Source organism: Hyperolius riggenbachi, chromosome 11 (assembly GCF_040937935.1).
Source record: "Hyperolius riggenbachi isolate aHypRig1 chromosome 11, aHypRig1.pri, whole genome shotgun sequence".
Classification (NCBI taxonomy): Eukaryota; Metazoa; Chordata; class Amphibia; order Anura; family Hyperoliidae; genus Hyperolius; species Hyperolius riggenbachi.
This window is the reverse complement of record NC_090656.1, coordinates 145,869,233-145,895,867: the sequence shown is the minus strand read 5'-3', so window position 1 is coordinate 145,895,867 and position 26,635 is coordinate 145,869,233. Positions and strand designations below refer to the sequence as shown.

The 26,635-nt window shown below is 44.0% G+C and overlaps 1 protein-coding gene across 1 annotated transcript in view; it reads left to right on the top strand.

Moving 5' to 3' along the window:
* The window catches only part of STIP1 (stress induced phosphoprotein 1), a 280,715-nt gene that overhangs the window by 114,396 nt on the left and 139,684 nt on the right, over positions 1–26,635 (top strand). Inside the window, exons 5-8 of the mRNA XM_068259732.1 lie at positions 45–213; positions 16,821–16,947; positions 17,068–17,170; positions 20,248–20,368. Coding sequence (XP_068115833.1) covers positions 45–213; positions 16,821–16,947; positions 17,068–17,170; positions 20,248–20,368 — 520 coding nt within the window. The remainder of the gene's footprint in view (positions 1–44; positions 214–16,820; positions 16,948–17,067; positions 17,171–20,247; positions 20,369–26,635) is intronic.

The window sequence follows — 26,635 nt, the reverse complement described above, 5'->3', positions numbered from 1 at the left end:
TATTTTTTACATTTTTCTCTCCTTTACACCATTTTGTTTTTCAGAAAGCTGCAGGACCCTAGGGTAATGACAACATTAAGTGTATTACTTGGAGTAGATCTAGGCAGTGTTGATGAGGAGGAAGAGGAACCTCCAGCACCACCGCCACCTCAGCCCAAAAAAGAGAGTAAGCCTGAGCCAATGGAAGAAGATCTTCCTGAAAACAAGAAACAGGTGAGACGCTGTATGTAATATTATGCATGCTGCCATTTTCGTCAACAGTATAATACCACCAAAGTTTGGTCCGGACTGCAGTCATCACTTTGGCGGGGGAACACAGGGAGGAGGCTGGGCCAAGAGACCATGTTTATTCTGCCCCACAAAGATTTGTTTTGACATTTGCAAATGCAGTACAAGCTTGTGAGTTGAAAATAAAACATTTTAAACATGGGGGGTGTCACAAGAGCCCCACTGGCCGCGAACACGCAAAACCGTCCGATCCGATTCTAGCACACAGATTGAGAGCTATGGACGCAATCTGCGTAGAATTGGCGGAGTTTGAGCGTCACGACGCAGTAGGGAGCCTGTGAGGTTACGAAAATACACTTTTACTCCAACCCAGGGGTAGATTTGCCACCATCTCTGTTTTCTATCAGCCCAGAGAAAACTGCTAACTGGCTATAGACCTGTGAAACAAACAACCGGTTAAAACTGTGCAATTCCTATCTATCTATCAAAACAGTAGCGTCCCTTCGGAAGTTTAGGTCTCGTCTGTGTATACTGAATAGAAGGTTTTACTGAGAGGTAAAGACCTTTTAAAAAAGCCTTTATTTGTTACAATATAAATAATTAATATATACAGACAATCGTGAACAATTAAACGATGAGAGACAGTGATAACACAGTACATAAAAGAAAAAGGGATAAAAAGAACGAATACTTATGATTCTGTGGAAAGTCCGTTCGGGAAAAGACAAAGTTCCTTTGTTGCAGTTAGTTCGCAATATGGCCGAACCACATGGCCGTTGCTCCGCCTGCAAGATGGCCACTGCTATTTCCCCAAGCAGTGGCAGTCTTTTCGGTATGATGGAAAGTGGGGGAATTGGCTGGGGGTCCTCATGCAATCAGTTTTGAGCACTGACATTTCTGGGCGGAGTCTCAAGCTCAGCCCAGGGGCGTGTCAGGCAGTGAGTTCTCAGGGGAGGAACTTCCAGCCATCCACAAAATATGTCCAATTTCATACCCCGCCGGGGTTTTGTCGCACATGCAAACCGATTTCATATTCAGATTGGGCTGAGAATACACGTTCATAGGACATCAAACTTGCAATATTTGGGGCGCACGGGGACCCCATTATTCATATCTCAGCCCCTGCTCGGGTTACCTGGCTATGTCTAGTATCACCATATTCTACAGAATTAGGGAAACAAAATTATGTAATTTTCATATTCCTCCCAGGGATGGTATTTGCAAAATGTGACAAAGTTATCAACACCATGCATTCCATACTCAGTCTAGTCGGTGCCGTCAAGACTGGGAGGAATGTAGGTGTCAATAGACCTCATGCTGTGCTAGCTTCCCCTGTTGAATAGACTCTGTTGGTATTTCAGCTCTGCCCAATTAGCACATTAGTGTCACCAGAGCTTTTCCGGGAGCCTTAACAGGATTTCTTGCTAAACCAGGTTGCTTTAGCCATATGCTAACGCAGGCCCATTCAGCCCTCATGGCAAAAGGGGGGGGAAGGCAGGAAGGAAAAACTTCTATTTTAAAAATAAAGAATGTCAGTTTTCCGATCACGGTTGCGATCGGACAATCGGCCGCGAATCCTCGGACGACTGGGCGTCGCCCGGCGTCACAGGGGGGGATAGTGTATCCTTTTGTACCTAAGAATAGTCTTTTGCATGTTTATTATATTATTGTTGGCAAACCAATTGAGATAGATGGGTATAAACTTTTCTTTTTTTCATGCGTTGAGCTTGTGCTTGTTGCTTGTACGTGGAGGGAAAAAAAAAAAAAAGTTTGTCATTTTAGAGAATGGGTTAGGCTGCATTTCCACTTGTGCGGTGCGAATCGCCGCGGTAAAAATTCTCATGCGGATGCGAATTTCGCATGCGGTGTCAGGAACCGACCCGCGGCACGCCTGCGTGTGCGGTTCCCGACTGCGGGTTTGAACAGATCAAGTGGGGAGCAGCCTTATTTAAGCTACCAACAAGGCTGTGACCCCCCAGAACACTTCTCACTGCCACTACTAGCGGTTCGCTATACACGTCCCCTCAGCTGTCGAGGGCTAAACACGCAATCTGCACTTTCGTATTTGGGTCAGCTTTGCGCTTAGGCCGAATACGAGAACGCCATGCACCCACACACAGTTGCAATCTTACACTGTAATGAAGCAAAACCACTAACAGTCGTTCCGAACGATACTGTTAGCCACTCTGCTGTCGCTACTCGCACTGGCGTTTTTCGTACGTTGGGTCAGCTGCGCGCTTTAGGCCAACGTATGACAAACGCCCCCACACACAATGCAATTACAATTTCATATGGTAGTGTTGCTCAAGCGTACAAATAGGCATGGACTATACACAGTCGCACTTCAATCTCTTCTAGGCTATGAGTGTTAGTTTAGCACAGCAGAAGTCAAGCTTATTAAATAATAATTTAATATTCCAGAAAAACATGGAACAATGCAGAACAGAATATATACAAAAGATTACAAAAAAACAAAGTAAAAAAGTTACAAAATTAAGAGTTACAAAGATAACACACACAGATATTTGCGTCAAATAAAAATGGGGATTAAAAAAACGTTACCAACTTGAAGGTCTCAACGTTGTCGGCAGGAGCATGCCGCTTGTTCGACCAGAAGTCGAGATCAACTCTAGCTATGCGCTAACTCCAAGAGCAGATAATCACTAGGTATCTGTCTCTGCTTTTTATACTCGGAAGTGTCCCCTGGGGCATTTAATGTCCAGCCCCCAGGAACTAATGCAGTTTCCTCGTTTGCGACATTACCGACCGCTTGTCATAATCTTTCTTGTGATATGCAAACTTCAAAGGGGTTCCTGTTTTAGCTTCTTGAAGTTTGCAGAATTCAATAGGTGAGATTGTATCCTACCATACATCAAAAAGCTTCCTCCACATTATTTCCTTGGTTAAAGTGTATTTTAGCACATACATGAAAAAAGGGCGTTCTGGTTACAGGTAGCAGTTTGCCTGTAATTGCCGGTAGGCAGACGCAGACAATCACACCTGGGGCAGCAGATCAAAGTGACTGCTGGTGGCCTGATGAGCCGCTTCCTTGCCTATTGAAGGGGACTGGTCCATTCACTGAAGACAATAGCAACTGTCTACATTAATACAAAAGATCACAGCGTACAGTTCCTCTGGACAGCCAGAAACAGGTAATGAGGTTCCCTTTTGTCTGTCTATTGACACCACACACAATCACATTAATAGTCCATGAAGCTAGCTGCCAATATCTTCAAGCCATACTGGCTGACCTCCACCTCTGAAAGATATACAGCAGACAGAAAAATGATAGAATAGGTTCCTGTACTCCCTAATATCATCAGCACCTCAATATATCTCCACATGCGGGTCTGTGCGAATTTTCGTGCGAGTTCGCATGAAAATTCGCATGGATGACGATGTATGCGAATTTAACTATGGCAGTGCTGGCGTGCTTTTCCATTTTTTTCTATGAAAATTTGCATACCCAAACCTCATGCAAATTTCCTATTAAATACATTGTATGCGATTCGCATAGCGGTATGCGATATGCGAATTCTGATGGCTCTGCCATGCAAATTTTTTCTGAACAGAAAAACGCAAAGGAACTTCTGACAGGTGGAGACAGTCCCATTCACTTGTATTGCTATGCGAATTTGCATGCGAAAAACGTGGAAATGGTGGAAATGGGCCCTCACTTAAAACCGGACTGAAATAATTTATAAAAGAAAACATGTTGTTTTTTTTTGTTTTTTTACGCTAACAATGGCCTCAATTCACTAAGATCATGCTGGAGATAAGGCAAGAGAAACCTTGCCACGACAGTGAGAGAGTTATTTTATCTCTTCATTCCTTAATTTACCTCCTCTGTAGTTATTTTCACACGCAGTTAAAGGATACCTGAAGTGACATGAGCTAGACATGGGTATGTACAGTGCCTAGCAGACAAATAACTATGCTGTGTTCCTTTTTTTCTTTCTCTGCCTGAAAGAGTTAAATGTTAGGTATGTAAGTGACTGACTCAGTCCTGACAGGAAGTGACTACAGTGTGACCTTCACTGATAAATTCCCCTTTTTACATCTTTCTTGACCTCATAAGCCATTTTCTGCTAGGAAAGTGTTTTATAGTTGGAATTTCTTATCAGTGAGGGTCACACTGTAGTCACTTCCTGACTGAGTCAGCCACTTACATACCTGATATTTAACTCTTTCAGGCTGAGAAAGAAAAAAAGGAACACAGCATAGTTATTTGTGTGCTAGGCACTGTACATACACATGTCTATCTCACCATGACACATGTCACTTCGGGTATCCTTTAATTAACAGCCTGTCTTTAACTTTAGAATTCTGGAGTTATTTTAAGGATTGAAGAGTTAACATTAGGTTTGCCTGAGGTAAAGTGTTTCCTGAATACTCAATGCTTAATCACCATGGTGATAACTCTAGAAATGTTATTAAAGACAGGAGATAAGCTTAGTGAATTGAGGCCATTGTTTCTGTCTTCAGTGATTATCTAGACTGTGGGCAGTTGTAAAAGTATGTTTTAATGCTGGGAATACACCATACATTTTCTGTTAGATTTACCTGCCAGATAGATAATTTCCAACATGTTGGAAATTGTCTATCTAACCATCTATCTGCCTAGCAATTAGGCATTTTTCTACTCCGCAGGAGATAACCAGAAGACCATGCACCAGAGATAATGGCCAGTCTCTACAGAAAATAATCTAATTACAGTAAATCTAACAGATAATTATTCAGAAACAGCCTTATCATTCCGCCGACAGCGCGTACACACGCGCTACTGTCGGCTAAAAGACTGCCCAGCGGAAGGGTTCCGCGGACCCGTCGTTGCCTTTTGTTGTGCGTGGGTACACACCTTTACAGACAAATCTAACAGAAAACTGTATGGTTTATTCCCAGCATTAGTCTAAGGCTTCTTGCACACAGGGACGTTACAGGCGCACGTTAGTGCAGCCTGTAACGCTCCCCCCAACGCACAGCAATGTAACACAAGTGGGCTGTTCACACTGCCCACGTTGCGTTACATTGTAACGCAGCAAAGTGCTGCATGCTGTGCGTTCTACGCGGCTGAGCCGTGTTACACTGTTTGCACATGCTCAGTCATGTTGGGGAGGGGGGTGAGCGGCCGGGCACATGACTAATTAATATTCACTGCACTCAGTGACGTGCAGTGTTTACTTTCTGGAGCGGCCGCTCTGTGCGGCGATTGGCCAAGCGGGACCACGTGATGCCGCATGTGTCAAAGAGTATGCATCACGGACGCCAGAGTGAGCTGCACAACGCGGCTCACTCCGACGTCCACACCAGAGAGCACCAGGCGTTGCGTTAGGGGCACATTATGTGCCCTAGAACGTCCCCTAACTGCAACGTCCTGGTGTGTAACTAGCCTTAAGGTGGCCTAAGATCTGGTTAAAGGAGAAAAGATAGCACAGTACACTTACTAATTTTTGTATTCAAAATGTAAGAAATTGCGAGCAGATTTTTTGAATTATTGCACTACTTTTTTTTACCAAGGAGGACCAACCTATAATTCGTAACTTCAAACAATAAGAAAAAGTTGGTCCTACATGTGCATCATATATCTTTATTGGTACAAAATACTAAAAGTGGGAAGGCAACTGATCACACTTATAAAAACCATTAAAACTTCTGGCTGAGCAGGAGCGAGCACTACTACACAAAGATATTGTATGTTCCACCAGCCGCCTCAGGGTTATTGCTTACAGCGATCGCCCAGCATAAGCTTATGCAAATCGCATCCGCCACCCGTTGAGATCTGGCTGTGTTTGGACCCACCACCGGCGCACACCAAAGGCCTTCAAAAAAGCAGCTGCAAGCACTTCTGTCAAAAACCCTAGCACTGGGGATTTTGCGCTGGCAATAAGAAAATACTTTTGAACTCCCTTTCTGTAAAGAGTTGCTCTCATGCAATATATCTTAGTCTCTAGTTGGTACTAATCAATACTTCAGGATCACAATATACATACTGAACAGTTGTTTCCATCGCCCTCTAGCTTTTTTTCTTCCGGTATTTCAATACATATTTCACACTTCATTTAGCAATAATGGCTGTTGCAGGTCCCCTTCGTTTATATACTCACGGCTTCCGCCTTCAGCGTTGCCAGCAGCTATGGCGGCGTGTATGTGACTATATGGTTCAGCCGTCTCTGCGGTCTTCGGTTGTGCTCCAGCTATTGTGTTAGCGAGCTCCACTCCTTACCATCCGGATTCCGGCTCAAGTACAGATCCACCGCTCTTCAGATTTCCCGCCGCAGTGGCGTCTTCAGAAAAAAAACTAGAGGGCGATGAAAGACTGGGAGGGAAAGACTGTGTGACTCATCTGTCTGAGTCATCAGTGGGAGAGCCAGAGAGAGCAGTCTGTGTGATTCATTTCTGCAGGGCAAAGAGGGAATCGGGACACTGCTCTACTCTACCGCTCAATGGGCTGCGGTAATTTACCGACCTCCAAGGGCAGCTGGGGAAATTTTTATGAATTAGCACACAGACCGGGAAAATACCGTGTGCGGTATTTTCCCGACAAGATTTTGTTTATTGCACTGCGGTTTATGAATCGAGGCCTTGAGTGTCCTAAAAGTGATGCCTCCTTATCCAAGTATTCAAAAAATGCTGATTTATCATTTTGAGGATGCAGGTGTATTGAAGGATGCTATGGATAAGAGGATTGAAGTATTAAAGAAAGCATGGGAGTCTGCTTCTTGTGCTTTTGTTCCAGGAGTGGCGGCTACATGTATTTCTCGTAATTTGAAGGTCTGGATGGATAATTTACTATCTCATATTTCCAGGGGGTCTAGTTTAAATGATTATGTAAAATCCTTACCAGTGGTTTTGAAGTCTGTAGCTTTTTTAGCAGATGCAGCAGTAGAAATTATACGTATCTCAGCCCGTACTACGGCTCTTGTCAATGCAGCCAGGAGGGCTCTATGGCTCAAAACATGGGAGGGCAACCTGACTTCTAAGTATAGATTATGTTCTGTGCCCTTCGAGGGTAATTTATTATTTGGAGATGAATTAGAGAATATTTTGTCTAGATCTGCTTAAAAGGGCAAACAATTTCCCAGCAAACGCAGAAATTTAAGAAACAAGAGATTAGAGGGGTACAAGAAACCTGAGCAGGATCAGACTAGATCTCGTCCTCAGCAGAAAAAATGGTCCTTTCCCGCCGGAAGAGGCCGAGGAGGGTTTGCGCTCGCAAAACCCAGTACCCCCAAATAGAACAAATGACTCGTTGCCAGTGGGAGGGAGGCTTCTTTATTTTCATTATCAGTGGAGCCTATTGAATCCAAATCCTTATTTTCAAAATTATAAAAGATCGGTATCGTCCTCAGTTTTTTGTTCCTCCCCCTCCCCGGGTTTTCATCAACAATCTTCCTCGGGACTTGATCAAGGCTCAGGGTCTTCAGGGAGAAATATCCAGATTAATTCAAAAGAATGTAGTCGTTCCAGTTCCGCAGAAGGAACAATTTCTGGGCTTCTATTCTCATGTTTTTCTGGTGACAAAAACCAGCGGGGATTTCAGATTTATTCTAAATCTGAAGTCCCTAAATCCTTATTTAGTGTACAACAAGTTCAGGATGGAAAACATTTTTGCAGTAAAATCTCTTCTAGGAGAGGAGTTTTTTGTGACAATAGATTTGCAGGATGCGTACCTGCACATACCAATTGCCCGTTCCCACCAAAAGTTTCTAAGGTCAGGTCAGAGAACTGGATTGTCCACTATCAATTCCAGGCTCTTCCTTTCGGGATAGCTTTGGCTCCCCGTATTTTTACCAAAGTGCTAGCAGAAGTAATGAAGCTCTTGAGACACCAAGGGATCTCCATAGTTCCATATCTGGACGATCTCTTAATTTTTGCAAAATCAGAGGAAATTTTGATTTCTCACAGAGACCAGGTGATCCAGACCCTAACAAGATTAGGCTGGATCATAAATTATCAGAAGTCAAATTTAAATCTCACTCAATCTATTGTGTTCCTGGGCTGCAGGATCGACTCAATCAGGGGAAGAATTTTTCTTCCTTTTCCCAAAATAGAGAAGTTGCAGTCAGAAGTTCGTTCTCTACTTTTACTCCAGGAGGGGTCAATAAGAATGATCATGAAAATCTTGGGTTTGTTCACAGCCTCCCTTCCGGCAGTCATCTGGGCTCAGTTCCACAGTCGAACTACAGAGATGGTTATTAGCAGTGTGGGACAAGAATCAGGACTCTTTATCAAAGGGTACAGATTCCTCCTCAGGTTAAACGGAGTTGTCATTGGTGGCTGGATCAGCTAAATCTAACCCAGGGCAGGTTGTGGAGACAGGAAGGTCCGTTAAGAATTCACACGGATGCCAGCGCCTGGGGCTGGGGGGCCACAGTCTTGGGGTACCACGCTCAGGGCAAATGGGACAAGAGAGTAGCCAGGAGTTCGTCCAATTTCAGAGAATTGCGGGCAGTGAAGGAAGCTCTTTTGGCTTTCTCTCACCTAATTCTAGGCAAGCATATACTAATTCTTTCCGACAATGTGTCAACAGTTGCTTACATCAACAAGCAAGGGGGGACCAGATCGGTGAATCTGTCACTCCTGTCGGCGGAGATTTTTCTTTGGGCAGAGCCCAGTCTGCTCTCAATCGAGGCAATTCACGTAAAAGGTGCTTTAAATCTGGAGGCGGATTATTTGAGCCGCCACGAACTAGATCACGCGGAATGGGAGTTGAACCAGGAGGTGTTTTTGGAGTTGATAGGCAAATTGGGAATTCCAGAAATCGACCTTTTTGCCTCTCCGAGAAACGCGAAAATTCCTCAGTTCTTTTTTCCCTCCATCAGTGCCCGCATTCTCTGGATTTGGATGCTCTGTCAATTCAATCTAGGATATGCTTTTCCGCCTCTAAAACTGATTTCTCGTGTGCTGGAAAAGTTACAGAGGGAAAAAGCAAATCTGATTCTCATAGCTCCAGCGCAGCCAAAGAGAGTATGGTATGCCACACTGTTAAAATTGTCGGTACAACCTCCTTTGCCTCTGCCAGTGCGACCGGACCTGTTGAGTCAGGGGCCTCTCTGGCATCCCAAGCCGGAGTTGTTCAAACTCTCGGCTTGGATCCTGAGAGGTTAATTCTGAAAAATAAAGGGGTCTCTGATAAGGTAATTGACACCTTACTTAAATGTAGGAAACCTGTTACGCATAAAATTTATAGGAAAGTATGGAAGGTTTACCAATCCTGGTGTGCAATCCGCAATAGATCACAGGCGGAGATAGGAGCTATTTTAGATTTCTTTCAAGACGGCCTGGAGATTAATTTATCTTTGAGCACGCTTAAGGTGCAGTGCTCTGCTTTATCAATCCTTTTAGATAAACCCTTAGCACAAGAGAGGTTGATCAAGGATTTTTTTCGTGCCATTCAAAGGTCCACACCGATCAGACAAAAGGTAGTTCCACAATGGGATTTATCCTTAGTATTGAACATTTTGACAAAACCTCCTTTCGAACCAATTGAGGACATTGATTTAAAGTTTTTGACCATTAAAGTTGCCTTTTTGGTGGCAATCATGTCGGCTTTTATTAAAGACCCTTTTTTGACGGTCTTTCCAGAAAAAATTATACTCCGTCTCGATCCTAATTATCTGCCTAAAGTTTCATCGGATTTTCATAGATCTCAAAGTATCGTACTCTCCTCTTTTTGTGATAACCCTTCTTGTGCTAAGGAAGCAGAGTTCCATTGCCTAGATGTGATAAGGGCTGTTTTGAGTTATCTGGCGAGAACCAGGGACTTTAGGTCCTCTTCTCATTTGTTTTATTTTTGGGGAAGAACAAGGGTAATCAGGCCTCGAAACAGACGATTGCTAGGTGGATATGTGAGGTTATCTCCCTATCCTACAAGATTTCAGACTCCACTCCACCACCCAGCATTAAGGCACACTCTACCAGATCCATTGCTACGTCTTGGGCAGAGAGAGCGAGTGCTACAGTGCAGCAAATTTGTCAGGCGGCTACTTGGGCAAGTCCGTCCACCTTCGTTAAGCACTACAGGGTGGATGTCCTGTCACAACAAGATTTGTCATTTGGCAGGAAAGTGGGTATTACTTGTGTATCACTCCTAAGGACGTATCCCAGCTAAGGGTTAGAGAAAGCACCCTTTATACCTACCGGTAATGGTGTTTCTTTCCCGCAGCTGGGATACTGTCCGCTACCCAACCCTATCTATTGCACTTTCCCGGTATCCTTTTCTTTTCTGTTAGAGGGTCACTAGGAGGTGCTTCGCTCCTCTTTCCTAGTGTTCGGTCTTTTTACTTTTAATACACTGGGGTTTAGGGAGGGCGGGAGCATTTTATACTTTTCTATTTGTGTTTCATCAGGTGACTGGGCGTCGCCATACTCCCAAGGATGTATCCCAGCTGCGGGAAAGAAACACCATTACCCTAAAGGGTGCTTTCTCAGCTAATCTTCACCATAAAATAACAAAAATGAAATAAACCAATCAAAAAAGTTGCTTGTGCTGCTACAATAAAACAGATATACCGTAATTTTTGGGCTATGAGACGCTCTGGACTATAAGAAGCACCTAAAAATCGGGGGGGAAAAAACAAACCTACTAAACCTAGAGGCATCTATGGGTCAGGGGCATCTTGTAGACCTTTTCGCCCCAAGATGTCTCTAAGCTACTCAGCTACACTAACTCCTGCTGCTGCCTCCCACACAATGTACTACAGTACCTTAACCACTTAAGCCTACCTGGACGAACATTCTCGTCCAGATAGGCTGCATGCACTCCCGCAACCGCGCGCAGAGCCATTAGCCCAGCGATCAATGAATAAGATTATAGATACCATTCATTGATCGAAGCCCCCCACAGAAAAACACAGCCTTTTATCAGAGGCTGGGCGGATCGTTCAGGAACAGCCTTATCAGTCCGCCGACAGTGCATACACGCACTTCAGTCTGCTGAAACCCCGCCCAGCGGGAGGTGCCGACGGACCCGTCGTTGGCTGCTGTAGTGCGTGTGTACGCACCTTTAACTCTTCCTGTACTGGAAACCATATTGGACTTGTGTCTCCGCTCCTAATGTTTTATTTCTTAGCTGTACTACACATACAAATCATTATATCATCCTTTTTTTTTTTTTTTTTTGATTTAGAATAAATTAATTCTTAGCAAAATGTATCACCCAAAGAAAGCCTAATTGGTGGCGGAAAAAGCAAGATATAGATCAATTCAATGTGATGAGTAGTGATAAAGTTATTGGCAAATGAATGGTGAAAGTTGCTCAGATGCAAAAAATAAACAACCCTGTGGGCTTAAGTGGTTAATCCCTGCCTCCCTCCCCCTAGCTACATTACACTTCACTATGCTAAACTAACCCCACTTCTCCCCCCCCCCCCCCCCCCCCTCCCATCCTGCTGCAACACCCAACACCCCTCCCCCCCAACTGCATTACTCTAGTACATCATCAGCTGGGTGGGCGGCATACAGGGAGTGCAGAATTATTAGGCAAGTTGTATTTTTGAGGAATAATTTTAATATTGAACAACCATGTTCTCAATGAACCCAAAAAACACATTAATATCAAAGCTGAATATTTTTTAAAGTAGTTTTTAGTTTGTTTTTAGTTTTAGCTATTTTAGGGGGATATCTGTGTGTGCAGGTGACTATTACTGTGCATAATTATTAGGCAACTTAACAAAAAACAAATATATACCCATTTCAATTATTTATTTTTTTACCAGTGAAACCAATATAACATCTCAACATTCACAAATATACATTTCTGACATTCAAAAACAAAACAAAAACAAATCAGTGACCAATATAGCCACCTTTCTTTGCAAGGACACTCAAAAGCCTGCCATCCATGGATTCTGTCAGTGTTTCGATCTGTTCACCATCAACATTGCGTGCAGCAGCAACCGCAGCCTCCCAGACACTGTTCAGAGAGGTGTACTGTTTTCCCTCTTTGTAAATCTCACATTTTATGATGGACCACAGGTTCTCAATGGGGTTCAGATCTGGTGAACACGGAGGCCATGTCATTAGTTTTTCTTCTTTTCTACCCTTTCTTGCCAGCCACGCTGTGGAGTACTTGGACGCGTGTGATGGAGCATTGTCCTGCATGAAAATCATGTTTTTCTTGAACGATGCAGACTTCTTCCTGTACCACTGCTTGAAGAAGGTGTCTTCCAGAAACTGGCAGTAGGACTGGGAGTTGAGCTGGACTCCATCCTCAACCCGAAAAGGCCCCACAAGCTCATCTTTGACACCAGCCCAAACCAGTACTCCACCTCCACCTTGCTGGCGTCTGAGTCGGACTGGAGCTCTCTGCCCTTTACCAATCCAGCCACGGGCCCATCCATCTGGCCCATCAAGACTCACTCTCATTTCATCAGTCCATAAAACCTTACAAAAATCAGTCTTGAGATATTTCTTGGCCCAGTCTTGACGTTTCAGCTTGTGTGTCTTGTTCAGTGGTGGTCGTCTTTCAGCCTTTCTTGCCTTGCCCATGTCTCTGAGTATTGCACAACTTGTGCTTTTGGGCACTCCAGTGATGTTGCAGCTCTGAAATCTGGCCAAACTGGTGGCATCTTGGCAGCTGCACGCTTGACTTTTCTCAGTTCATGGGCAGTTATTTTGCGCCTTGGTTTTTCCATACGCTTCTTGCGACCCTGTTGACTATTTTGAATGAAACGCTTGATTGTTTGATGATCACGCTTCAGAAGCTTTGCAAGGATCAGCGTGCTTCTGAGACTAGCACTATGCGCCGGCCAGAAGTGAAGAGGGAAGGACATATTGTGCACACAGGGCGCAGTATGTCCAGGTCAAAGTTCAATCAAGTCACCAGACACCGGCATGAATACACTAAGGCCCCGTTCACACTGCACGCGTTTCCTTCCGCTTTCCCGAGGCCGATGCGCACGACATCACAGCGCATAGAATGCACTGTCTGATGTTCACACTGCATGCATTCCGGACCTGTGCGGGCCAGGAACGCATGCTGTACGCAATTTTTCCCAAAACGCGAAGTTGTCCCATTCACTTTCAGTGTATGGGATCAGCCACATTGCGCCGCGTTTTGGGAAAAATTGCATACAAACGCGGATGGCTTGCGTTCGTACGCGTTGCGTTCCGAACGTGCAGCGTCCGTGTTTGGTAATGTGAACAAAGCCTAAGAACCGCGACAGACTGAGGGGTGCAGGAGGAGCGGCTGGTATGTGTTTGAACCCTACACAGTGCAGCTATCATTTTTACCAGAACCTTTCGGTTCTGGGTATCCTTTAATAAAATTCATTGGAAACCCATATCAGCTGAGTTCCAGCGCATAGCTCTGCTCCCTTGCAGAAAATCTCTCTGGCCTTTGCCATATTTCTTTTATCAGGTACAGATACAGAAAATGTAGAGGCCTTTTTATGCAAGGTGGCAGGGCTACATGCTTGAACCCAGCTCATATGGGGCTCTGGTGAATCTTATGCAGATGACATACTGGGGCATTCACTTTGGCAAATACAGGCTGGGATGGCTGACAGAATAGTGTCAGCTTCCTGGCCAGGATCTTTTTGTTCCACAAAAGCATAATATCAATATAGCTTTACAATTCCTAAGCTTTGGCAGCTGTGACGTGCCTTTTTATTTTACATACTTTCATTTAACAAGATTGTTATATGCAAATTAGAGGAGTCAGTTGAATCAGAAACTGAGGAGTTGGAGTCAGAATGGTTTTTGTATTGACTCCACAGCCCTGATGAAAAAGGCACATTGTTTTATGCGCCCCACAGTTATAACGTGGGTGTGTGCATGCGTTTTTCGCTCTGTGGCAAATGTGTTGCATTTGGCTACCTGTTGCATCTCCTGTTTAGCTAGTTTGCTACTCTTCAGACTCCCCTGCATGTTGGAAAGGGGACAGTGAAAAAGATTTGGAGTTAGGGCTATACATTTCACTTTGCTCTACATCTTCAATCCGTTTCAGCAACCCTAAAAATGTGTGGGAAATTGTGATTATTGGGGTTTAAAATTAAGAGTTGATAAGCAAACCTCCTTGTGTAGGATATGGTTTAGTCACACTAATAAAGGAGAATGCCTTTGCCTTTGAGCTGAAAGCTGTGCTTTGAAAGGGGCTTTGAAAGCACAGAGATGAAATAAAGCGATTGTATCCGAATATACAATGTTGAGTTGTTTGTTATTGATAGTGGTCCTTTTAAAGGGAACCCGACGTGGGGATTTTAACTAAAAAAAAAACAATACTACCTGGTCTCGGTGACTGGTCGGATCAGGTAGCTGCAATCCCTGCTGCTTGTGTGGCCTGCAATCCATTACTTTGTTTCTGTGACCCCTGGGGTCATGCCGCTGGAAGCTCTGCTTTGTGTGTCTCATGCTGAATACACACGGTGCGTTCCCGCAGTCGATGTGCCGTTTGATTCGCATCGACTTGATTATTTCCGACATGTCCGATTCGCGTTTCGATGGATAGTTAGGTCGATTTGGCATACTTTACATGTGAATTGACCTAACAATCATCGAAATGCACTCAGAAATTATCGAGCGGCCGGAAATCGAGCGGCGCATCGAGTGTGTACCCAGCATTACACAGAGCGAAGTGCAGGGAGGCGAGGGAGTGGCAGTACAGAGGCAGAGCTGCCCAATGGCAGTGGGGAAGCGCCTCAGGAACACCCCCAGTGGGCGTTTAACAGGGAATACCTTTCCTGTTGCTGTGCCTGGTGATGCCACACCAGGCACAGCACTCGGCAACACACAGACTGCAGCTGTCAGTCACCACCTTACCAGGGATTCTGTTGCTGGGGGACCATCCTTAGTGGAAACAGATAACCATCTGCCCTGCAATGCTGTCCTTGCACTCCCTGACATGAACGCTGCTCCACACTCTTTTTCTATCTGACCTCTGAACTACAAGCTTGGAGGTGAGGCTGGAGCACATGCTTTGAGATATGAAGACTGGCTGAAGGAGAGCCCCATCCTCTGCACTAGTCAGGCAGCTCACCAGAGGGAACAGAGCAAGCCCCGTGTCCTCTTAACTACTCCTTGTATGGACCAGCTCCTTTGAAGTTCCCGCGGTGCTTGTAACTTCAGTTGCCAAACTCTCCCCGCCCCTCTATCATTGATTGGCAGGAGCTGAGGGGAGGGCAGAGATAACGTAAGTGACAGCGGCTGGCCACAATTACACACCCGCTGTGCACTGCATTGAGTGTGCCACAGACTGCAATTAATAATCACAGCTGGGCCTTAGCTTAGACTGGCAGAGAGCCCAGCTAATAGTCTCTGGGGAGAACACTGCTCTTAGTAAACACTAAAGGTAGCCATACACTGGTCGATTTGCCATCAGATTCGACCAACAGACAGATCCCTATCTAATCGAATCTGATCAGAGAGGGATCGTATGGCTACCCTTACTGCAAACAGATTGTGAACCGATTTCAGCCTGAAACCGTTCACAATCTGTGGTGGTGGTGGTGCTGCCGCCGCTTTCCCCCCCATCACGCATACATTACCTGCTCCGCCGGCGTGACTCCCGGGTCTCCGCTCCTCTTCTCCGCTCCGCTCTGGTCTGGTCTCCGGCATGCTTCCCTTCTTCCTGTCTGGGGGAAGTTTTAAACAGTAGAGCGCCCTCTACTGTTTAAACTTCCTGCCGGGACAGGAAGAAGGGAAGCATGCCGGAGACCAGACCAGAGCGGAGACCCGGGAGTCGCGCCGGCGGAGCAGGTAATGTATTGCGGCTCTATTGCGTCGGTCGTCGGGCACTCGAACGCCGCTAGCGATGCGCTCTTTACCCGCGGGCGATCGACGGTTATTTTCCGCACGGCGCGATCGATGGGATCGGACGGAATGGATCGAAATTCGGCGTGTAGCGCGAACGATCGGCAGCAGATTCGATCCCAGTGATCGAATCTGCTGTCGATACGGTGCCAAATCAGGCCAGTGTATGGCCAGCTTAAGTAATACTTAATGCTCTTAGTAGCAATAAAGGCTGGTAGACACCATGCAATTTTCACTTCAGATCCTATTTCTGATTAAGATCAGAAAACTGATTGGAATTAGGAAAAATCGCGTAAGTGTGTATACCGGCTTTCATCTGTAGCTGATTTGAATTTCTATCTCATCACTGGCTCGAATAGAATATTAAAGTGTACCTGGGGCATCTTCCAGCCCCCTGTAGTCCATCTGCTTCATCGAAGTCTTAATTGTCGCATCTGTTGTGCCTCTGTCACACCCACCCATTGCACTCCACTCCATTGCACAGAAGCCTGATTGGGGGGTGCGCACAGCCAAAACCACTCATGCGCATTGGCCCGCAACCCACCTGGATTGTGGACTCCACTGTGGCAGAGGGGACCAGGCAGACACAGAGGGAACTAACGACATGGGGGCTGAAGGAAACCCCTGTAAGTATAAATTGTTCCAGGTTTAAATATTGCATTGTGTGTACCCAGAGAGACCTTAGATTGAAGGCACAAGAAAACTGTAATTGCACTTAAACCTCAGTGTCCGCTTTGAGCTACCTCTGCCGTATTTGCATTTTCACTTTGATTCTGAGTTTCTAAATATGAATACATTTGTGGCAGGATTTGGGCGTTCTTATTTTAGTTATTTCTGTCTAGGCTCAAAAGGAGAAGGAGCTTGGTAATGAAGCCTACAAGAAAAAAGACTTTGACATGGCACTGAAACATTATGGGCAAGCCAGGGAACTCGATCCTATGAATATGACCTATATTACAAACCAGGCAGGTAAGCTAATGTAATGATAGCATTCTCACTGGCTTTTTTTTTTTTTTTTTTTGGTAAGTTTGTTTGTTTTTTGTTTTATGTTTTTCACATGTTGCTGACCATTATTTCTACGTCATCTAGCTGTATTCTTTGAAAAAGGGGATTACAATAAATGCAGAGAGTTGTGTGAAACTGCAATAGAAGTGGGAAGAGAAAACCGAGAAGATTATCGACAGATTGCTAAGTAAGTGTAACAAAGAATTTTACAATATTTAAAAATGCTTGCCAAGTTGCTTGGACTGTTTTTTTTTTTTTTTTTTTTTTCCTCTGTATAGAAGTCTGTTTTTACTATTCATACACTTTTTGTTGTCATCTGTGAATCAAATAATGGTGTATGTAAAGCATAAAATGGGGCATATTCAGCTGAATTTTTTTTTTTTTTTTTTTTTTTTGCATTGGCTCATTGGTATAATCGACACTCTGTTAAAATGAGGTGGAGGAAACCTCCATTCTTGTCAAGATAATTTGTTTACCTCAATAAAAAAAAATAATATAAATAAATGTATGTATGTATATGTATGTGTGTGTGTTACCGTCACCATGTTGGAACTGAAGTCCGTTTCCAAGGGACAAAACACTTTATTAACCATTTAATGACATTGTAACGTATTAAAACGTCATGCTTTAGCCTATTAATGGCAACATGACGTTTTAATACGTCACGCGTTCCCGCCGCCGCTCCGCACATGGCGCGCGCCGCAATTACCGTCGGGATCCCTTGCTAACTGATTGGGGAAGAGGACAGAGTGGTCCTCTACCCTATCGCACTGCCTGAAGTGAATGGATGTGACCGCGAACAGCGGCCATCTCCAATTTATAAAACGGGAAACTGTAACAGTAAAAAAAATTGATCACTTCCTGAGTGTTCACTAGCGCCATCTTGTGGCCAAAAAGTATATTACACATTCAAACACATACATATACAAGTACATACACATTAATAAAATTACACTTCCAACCTTCCTCCCACCAAAAAAAAAAACACTTGTAAAAAAAAATCCGCTTAAAATAAATAAATAGTTGCCTTAGGGACTCAGCTTTTTTGATCTATATTTTATGAGGGAAAATTTAATTTTGTTAATTAGAGACACTGAAGCGAAAAAAAATATATGATATAATGAATTGTTTGTGTACTATGAATAATTACTAGAAGATTAGCAGCAAAGAAAATATTCTTATTTTTATTTTCAGGAATATAGTGTGTTTTCTAACATACATCATAATTTTTTTTTTTCGCTTCAGTGTCTCTTTAAGCTTGTATTTATGGCCAGAACAAAAACAAAACAGAATAACACCTATACTTCAAAATAATATATTGTTGCCATACATTGTGATAGGGACATAATTTATTAAACTGTTTAATAATCGGGACAACTGGGCGAATAAAATGTGTTGGTTTTATCCAAAGGAGAATGTTTAATTTTAAAACTATAATGGCTGAAAACTGAGAAATGATTTTTTTTTTCCATTATTTTTGTATTTTTCCCATTAAAATGCATTTAGAATAAAAAAATTCTTAGCAAAATGTACTACCCACAGAAAGCCTAATTGGTGGTGGAAAAAAGGAGCTATAGATCATTTTCTTGTGATAAGTAGTAATAGTTATTAGGGAATAAAGGGGAGGAGCGCTGACGGGTAAAATTGCTCTGGTCTGTTAGGGTAAAAACCCTTGGGGGTGAACTGGTTAAACACAGATAAACATTTTATATTGTAACCGAAGACTGGAGACTATTGGGTTTATTTCTCTGAGCTGAAATGAATATCTTCTTAACCCCTTCCCGACCACCTAATGCCGATTGGCGCTGGGAAGGTAGCTCCCCCAGGACCGCCTAATGCAGATCAGTGGCAAGTCCTGGGGGCGGAGATTAGCAGGGATCATGCATCCCTACTGAGTTACGGAGCTCAGCTCCGTAAACCTACCAGTCGCGGCTGTCGGGCTGTAAAACAAAAAAAAAGGCTGAAATAATTTGTACGGTGCTGCGATCTAGTGCAGCGCGGTACGGGGGAAAGCTCTGCCACTGAGCTGTCTCCTGGAGAGGCTCTCAAAGTGATCCCTCTCATAGGCTGATGTCTGAGAGGAAATCAAAGTTATGGATCTCGAGGGGGGGGGGGGGGGGGGGGGGGGGAGGGGGCATAGGGGGAAAAAAAAAAGGCATAATTTTCTGTTAAAAAAAAAAAAAAAAAAAAAAACCAGCAGCAAACAGATGTCACCAAGACAAAGCTCTGTTGGTGGCAAGAAAAGGAGGCAAGATTCATTTGTGTGCCAAGTTGTATGGGCGTGCAGCACACTGTTACTGTTGCAGTGTGCAGAATTGTAAAAAATGGCCTGGTCACTAGGGGTGTGTAAGCTTGTGGTCCTTAAAGGGACTCCGAGCAGTGCAGAAACTATGGAAAGATGCATACCATTTTGAAGCTCTCTTTCTCCTCTTTCCAACGATATATAAACCGCCGCCCTACGCCTTTTAGTTTTCGCTATATTCGCGATCGAAGTCGCGGCTGCCGCGAATTCGATCGCGAACATATATAGAAAACAAAATGGCATAGGGTGACGGTTTGTGTCGTTGGAAAGAGGAGAAAGAGAGCTTCAAAATGGTATGCATCTTTCCATAGTTGCTTGTATTACACAGGACGACTTTTCCCCATTCAGCTGCCGACTTTGGGGAAAAGTCGTCCTGTGTAATACAAGTAACTATGGAAAGATGCATACCATTTTGAAGCTCTTTCTCCTCTTTCCAACGACACATAAACCGATGCCCTACGCCTTTTAGTTTTCGTTATTTTCGCGATCGAAATCACGTTTGCCGTAGGGTGGCGGTTTGTATATTGTTGGAAAAAGGAGAAAGAGGGCTTCAGAATGGTATGCATCTTTCCATAGTTTCTGCCCTGCTCGGAGTCCCTTTAAGCAGGTAATGGTGCCCATATATGGTACAAATTTTTTCGATTACATAATTTCATTTGATTATTCCGGTAGAACGAATATACAGATTTTTCCAACATGCCCGATTGGATTTTTATAAAAAAAAGAGAGAAAATCTATATAGTTTTCCTTGATCGAAAAAAAGATTCTTTTAAACTTTAATTCGATTGATTTGATCAATACAATAGAAAAACAGGGAAATCTAATGTATTCTACCGTGTATGGGCACCATATAGATAAAAGTATCTGTTTTGTGGTTTTTCTTTAAGAAATGCTTAAATTCCTGCATTCCATTTAGAACGGCATTCTGTTTTCATCCCATCTTTTTGTTCTTTTTTGTATAGGGCATATGCCCGTATTGGGAATTCCTATTTTAAAGAAGAGCAGTACAAGGAAGCAATTCAGTTCTACAACAAATCTCTAGCAGAGCACCGAACGCCAGAGGTTCTGAAGAAATGTCAGCAGGTTAGCACGTGGAGATATGTTTTTGTTGTAGTATGTTGAGTTATAATGCACTGTGTGCTGTCAGACAACCCACTGTGCATGCAGTTTTAGTTTGTTTGGATACTTAGTGTACCAGAGACGGAGAGCTTCCTCCAGCCCCATGAGCAGCGATGTGTCCCACGCTGTCCTCCCTAGTGCCTCCTTTCAGCAGCAATCACTCCCGGTAAACCGCATCAGAACTTTATTTTTTCCAGTACACTCCAGGACAGGTACACTTTGAGACTTAGCTCCTCCCAGAAACAGGAAACATCCCAGAGCCTCCCTATAAATTAAAAATGGAACCGGAGGTCAGGCAGTATAGGATGTTTCCTGTTCCAGGAACATGCTTCCCTAAAAGTGTACAGCTGTCCCGGAGAGCCTGGGGGGCTAGGGGCGAAGTGGTGCACGCAAAGTTGGCTGGGAGGCTGGGTTATAAAAAGTACCCATTCAGCTTACCCGGTTTTTCCCTGCAGCAGACTCTGGTGTCCTGGTGGAGAGAGAGAGCTTGCGGGAGGGCCGCTCCAAGGACGCAGTGTGGCAGGAGGCTTTCAGCCGCGCGGTGGACGCCGGATTGTGCGGGCAGAGGCCGCATGGAAGCACTTCCGGGTCCCGGAGTCAAGTTCCGGGGCAGATGACGTCACCGCATGCGCGCTGACTGAAGAGGAGCGGCCTGCTAGCGTCCCAGTACCTCATTCTCCTCGTGGCAATGGAGGAGACACAGGAACCGCCGAAGACTAACCCAGGCGATACAGTGCCTAGGCCCAGTTACAAGCAGTGCCCTGCATGTAGTAAAAAATTAGATACTAACTGGAAGAAATTTTTATGTCAGCATTGTTTATCTAAAGCAGTAAAAGAGGATGGAGGTTCTACTAAAGAATTAATAAACTCTTTTAGGAAAGAATTGAAAGATACCTTAAAAGACTTTAAGGCTTCATTATCAGTGCCGACAGTATCTCAACAGCCTGAGGGGGCCCAGCAAGTGCAGATACAGACTCTCCCTAAAACTCATCAAGTACAGTCCCAGGCACAAGCACAGCCACAGGGGCAAGCACAGCCACAGAGTCAGGCACAGGTGCAGGAACAATCAGTGGGAGAGCACGTGCATAAAAAAGCATCCAGAAAGTCTAATCGTGTGGTGGAATCAGATGAAGAAAATGAACCATTAAGTGTTTACGATTCTTCGGCGGAATCTGATATTTCACAGGATGACAATAGTCAGGAGAAGCCGTCTCGATTTAAATTCCCAGCGTCAGAAACAGAGATGTTATTGGAAGCAATATATGAGGAATTGCAAATTAAAAAGTCAAAACCCTCTGAATTATCCGTTCATGATAAGTTATATGAGGGAATGGAGTCCATGGAGGATTTGGTATTTCCAATACATCAATCCACAAAAAACATGATTAGCAGTCAGTGGAAAACTCCTGATAGAAAACTTTTTATGTCTAGGGGGTTTAAAAGGCGTTTTCCCTTTGCCGAGGATGATTGTAAAAATTGGGACAAGTCACCTAAGCTAGATGCAGCTTTTTCGCAGGTGGACAGAGAGGGCGAATTGGCTTTTGAGGACTTGGGTCACTTAAAAGACCAATCTGACAAAAAGATTGAATTTGCACTTAAAAAATTGTGGCCTGCAATTTGTACAAATTTCAGGCCAGCAACGGCAATTACTTGTGTTATCAGAGTACTGGGCCTGTGGATGTCCCAGTTGCGGGAGAATATAGTTGCTGATACCCCTAAAGATCAATTGCTGAATTCTATGACAGTGATGGACAAAGCAGTATCTTACATTACCGACGCAATTTCAGAGTCAGTAAGAATTACGGCTAGAGCTGCGGGTATTCTCAGTGTGGCTAGACGTCATTTATGGCTAAAAACCTGGCAGGGTAGTATGTCATCAAAGAATAGGGTGGTGGCAATGCCGGTAGTGGGGGATACGCTGTTTGGTCCGGAGCTAGAGCAGATTCTGGAACGTACAGCTGACAGGAAAAAGTCGTTTCCCAAGAAAAGATCACAGGTTCAAGGGAAGCGTCCTTTTCGGAAAGACCCACAGAACTTTAGGAATTTTAAAACAAGATTTCAAACCAAAAAAAGAGACTGGTCTTTTTCGAAAGGTCAGAAGAGGCAGGACCCGGCAGTTAGGAATCCTGCAACCCAATTTAAACAGTGACATAATTCCGGTGGGAGGAAGATTGGGCTACTTCCTAACACATTGGAGAGAAATGTCAGACAGTCCTTTTTATTTTCAATACGATAAAAAGCGGTTATCACATAGTATTTCAAAAGACCCCACCATCAAGATTTGTGATAACCAAAAATGTGATATCCCCGGTTCATCAGGAGGCCATACACGCAATAATACAAGACATGTTGGAGAGGAAGGTTGTATCGGTAGTGCCAGTAGATCAAAGGAGGAAGGGTTTTTATTCAAAGATCTTTCTTGTTCCAAAACCGTCGGGAAAATTCAGGTTGATTCTGAATTTAAAACCGATCAATCCTTTCATAAAATACGAAAGGTTTCGTATGGAGTCAATTCATTCAATCAGGAATCTTTTAATTCCGGGAGGATTCATGCTCAGCATAGATTTAAAAGATGCATACTGGCACATTCCGATACAACTAGAATCTCAAAGATTTCTGAGGTTCGCGGTCCAAACGGGAAGCGAAACACAACATCTACAGTTCCGTTGCCTCCCGTTTGGGATTACTTCTGCTCCAAGGATCTTTACAAAGGTCATGGCAGAAGTAGTCGCAGCAATGCACAAAAAGGGGGTTCTGATAGTCCCCTATTTAGACGACCTATTAATTATTGCAAAATCAAGACAAAGTTTGATATTGCACAGAGAACTAGCGTTGAAAGAGCTTCAGTTAGCGGGCTGGTTGGTCAGCGAGGAAAAATCACAGCTACAGCCCACTCAGGAGATCCAGTTTCTCGGGTTTGTCATAAATTCGATAGACCAAAAAGTATATCTGCCAAAAGAAAAGATCCTAAAGATTGTAAACGAGATAAAGCAATTCATGACACTTCAGGTGATATCCTTGAGACAGATCATGAGGTTGCTAGGCCTTCTCACGTCATCTGCGCCGGCAGTGCAGTGGGCAATGATGTACGTCAGAAGTCTGCAGGCCTGGCTGTTAGACAACTGGAACAAAGATCCAAATTCGTTAGACCAGTTAATAAGAGTAGAGGACGAAGTAAAAATAGATCTTCAATGGTGGTTGACAGTGAGCAATCTAGAGATGGGGAAATTATGGAGATTTCCGATACAAAAGATCCTGACCACAGATGCAAGTGCAGTGGGTTGGGGAGCACATGTGGACTCGTTTCAGACACAGGGCATTTGGGATCAATCAGTAGCCAAAGATTCTTCCAATTTCAGAGAGTTGTATGCAGTAAAGATGGCAATCGTCAGCATGATGCATATGTTGCACACCACTCACGTTCAGGTACGAACGGACAATTCCACGGTGGTGGCCTACATCAACCGTCAAGGGGGAACAAAGTCCAAAAAACTGTTGCAGCTGGCGCTAGAAATTCTGGAAATTGCAGAAAAGAACTTTCTATCCCTAACGTCAGTACATTTGAAAGGGTCGTTGAATGTTCTAGCCGACCAGTTAAGCAGACAACAAGTCTCCAATACGGAATGGAATCTAAACAACGGAATTTTCAATCAGTTAGTGATCAGGTGGGGTCGTCCTCACGTGGATTTATTTGCAAACAGGAGGAACAAGAAATGCAGTCTGTTTTTCTCTCTGAATGTGTTGGACAATCCAGTAGGAATAGATGCTCTGTCACAGGATTGGAACGAGCCATTAATGTATGCGTTCCCACCTCTGAATCTGATGGCCCTAGTGTTACAGAAATTGTTAAGGTCAACCGGAACAATGATATTAATTGCTCCGGATTGGCCCAGGAGGTCATGGTACCCCTTGCTGCTGGCTCTCTCGGTGGACCCTCCATGGAGACTGCCAGTAGCGGAGGATATGATTCTCTGTCAGGGACAGCCTGTCCAGCAGGCAACTACATGGAAACTAACAGCGTGGCTACTGAGGAGACAGTTCTTAGAACCAAAGGGCTGTCTGCAAGAGTGATTACAACACTGCTGAACAGCAGGAAACGTAATACTAGATTAATTTACCAGAAATACTGGAAGACATATAATTTATGGTTACAAACGTCTAAATTCAGATCCACGGAAATAGCGTCCATTCTAGAATTTTTACAGGAAGGCGTGGATAAGGGGCTGGCTTTGAGTACGATAAAAGTCCAGATCGCAGCCTTATCAGTTTTTTTTGACAAAAAGCTAGCGACGGATCCGCTCGTCATACGTTTTGTTAAGTCAATTGAAAGAAGTAAACCAATTTTGGTAAAAAATTTTCCCAGATGGGATTTACCTTTTTGTTTTACAGTCCCTTTCATCTGATATTTTTACGGAGAAAGATTCCTTGCGCATTGCTACGTTAAAAACAGTGTTTTTAGTGGCCATTACCTCTGCAAGAAGAGTTAGTGAGCTACAAGCGTTATCCTGCAGACAGCCGTTTTGTTCTTTTTATGATGACAGAGTAGTGTTGAGAACAAGCCAGGAATTTCTTCCTAAAGTAAGTGATATTTACCATAGAACACAGGAGATTATACTGCCATCATTCTATATAAATCCTAAGACAGAGGAAGAAATAAGATGGCATAGACTGGATGTAAAAGAAAACTTATCAGCATACCTGGAAAAAGTGAAAGATTTTAGAAAGACGGAATCTTTGTTTGTAAACTTTTCAGGTAAACAAAAGGGAGCTAAAGCTTCAGCCCCAACAATCGCTAGGTGGATCAAAGATTGTATAAGAGAAGCGTATAAAGCCGCAGGGAAAGACCCACCTTTAGACTTAAAAGCTCACTCTACAAGGGCAGCTGCTACGACATGGGCCTATAGGCAGGGAATATCGCCTTTGGACATCTGTAAAGCTGCAACGTGGAAGAGCCTTAACACCTTTATGAAGCATTACAAGCTTGACCGATTGTCTGCAAGGGATCAGAGCTTTGGGAGAACTGTCCTTGAGGCAGTAAACCCGCCCTAAGGTGTGTAAACGTTGTTTTTCTTGTTTATCATCTCAAAGTGTACCTGTCCTGGAGTGTACTGGAAAAACCACATGTTAGCTTACCTGCTAACGGTATTTTTAGTCACTCCAGGACAGGTAGGGGTACCCACCCTTTTAATGGGATAATAATATAGATAATATACATATGATTTATTAAAATCTGTATGTTCTCAATGTCATAATGGAATGGTTGTGTTTATATAGAATGTATAAGCATATGGTTAGGTTGGTTCCTGTTACTTGTCATTATACTGCCTGACCTCCGGTTCCATTTTTAATTTATAGGGAGGCTCTGGGATGTTTCCTGTTTCTGGGAGGAGCTAAGTCTCAAAGTGTACCTGTCCTGGAGTGACTAAAAATACCGTTAGCAGGTAAGCTAACATGTGGTTTTCATACATGAGGGCCCATTCACACTTGAGCATTTACCGGCGATTTCGGCAAAACACTCAAACGCTAGTGCTTTTCAAAGAGCTAGGGTAATAAAAGTCTATGGGCCTGTTCTCATTTGGGCGATTTGTGCTAATTGCTGCAAATCGCCCAAAAATGCCTGCACCATTTTCAGGCAATTTCCCGGTGACCGCGTTTTAGTGCTATAGAAGCGCAAAACACGATCGCTAAAAAAAGATCGCCAGGTGTGAATGGCGCTTTCCCCCCCCGCTAGCAAAATCGCTAGCGTTTTGCAATCAGCAAGTGTGAATGGGCCCTAAGACTAATTTTTAGCTGCTTAGAAGCAATGCTCCACCCCATCAAAGAAAACTGCCCAAGCATTTTTATCCCCAATGCAGTGCAAAGCATGATGGGATTTCTGATGATGATCTCGTTGCCCAGCAGCTGGGAGGGGTGATCCGGACACAGGACAGTTGGAACTGTGTCTCATGCTCCCTGTCACCTCCTTTCAACCAAAAAGATGACTGCCCTCATGAAATCACAAACCTTTGCCTGTGACAGGGAGCAAGAGACACTGGGTGTCTGAGACAGAATATTTTCTCCCTACCAACAGTTTATTTGTTTTTATGCTATTAATTATTCTATTTGTTTTTTTTACTACGACCTCCCTCCCCCTGCTAGCCAATCACAGCGATCGGCTGTCATAGGCATCATCCTATGACAGCGGATCGCCTTTGTGCCTCTGGAAGGGACAGCCAAATGACACGGATGTCC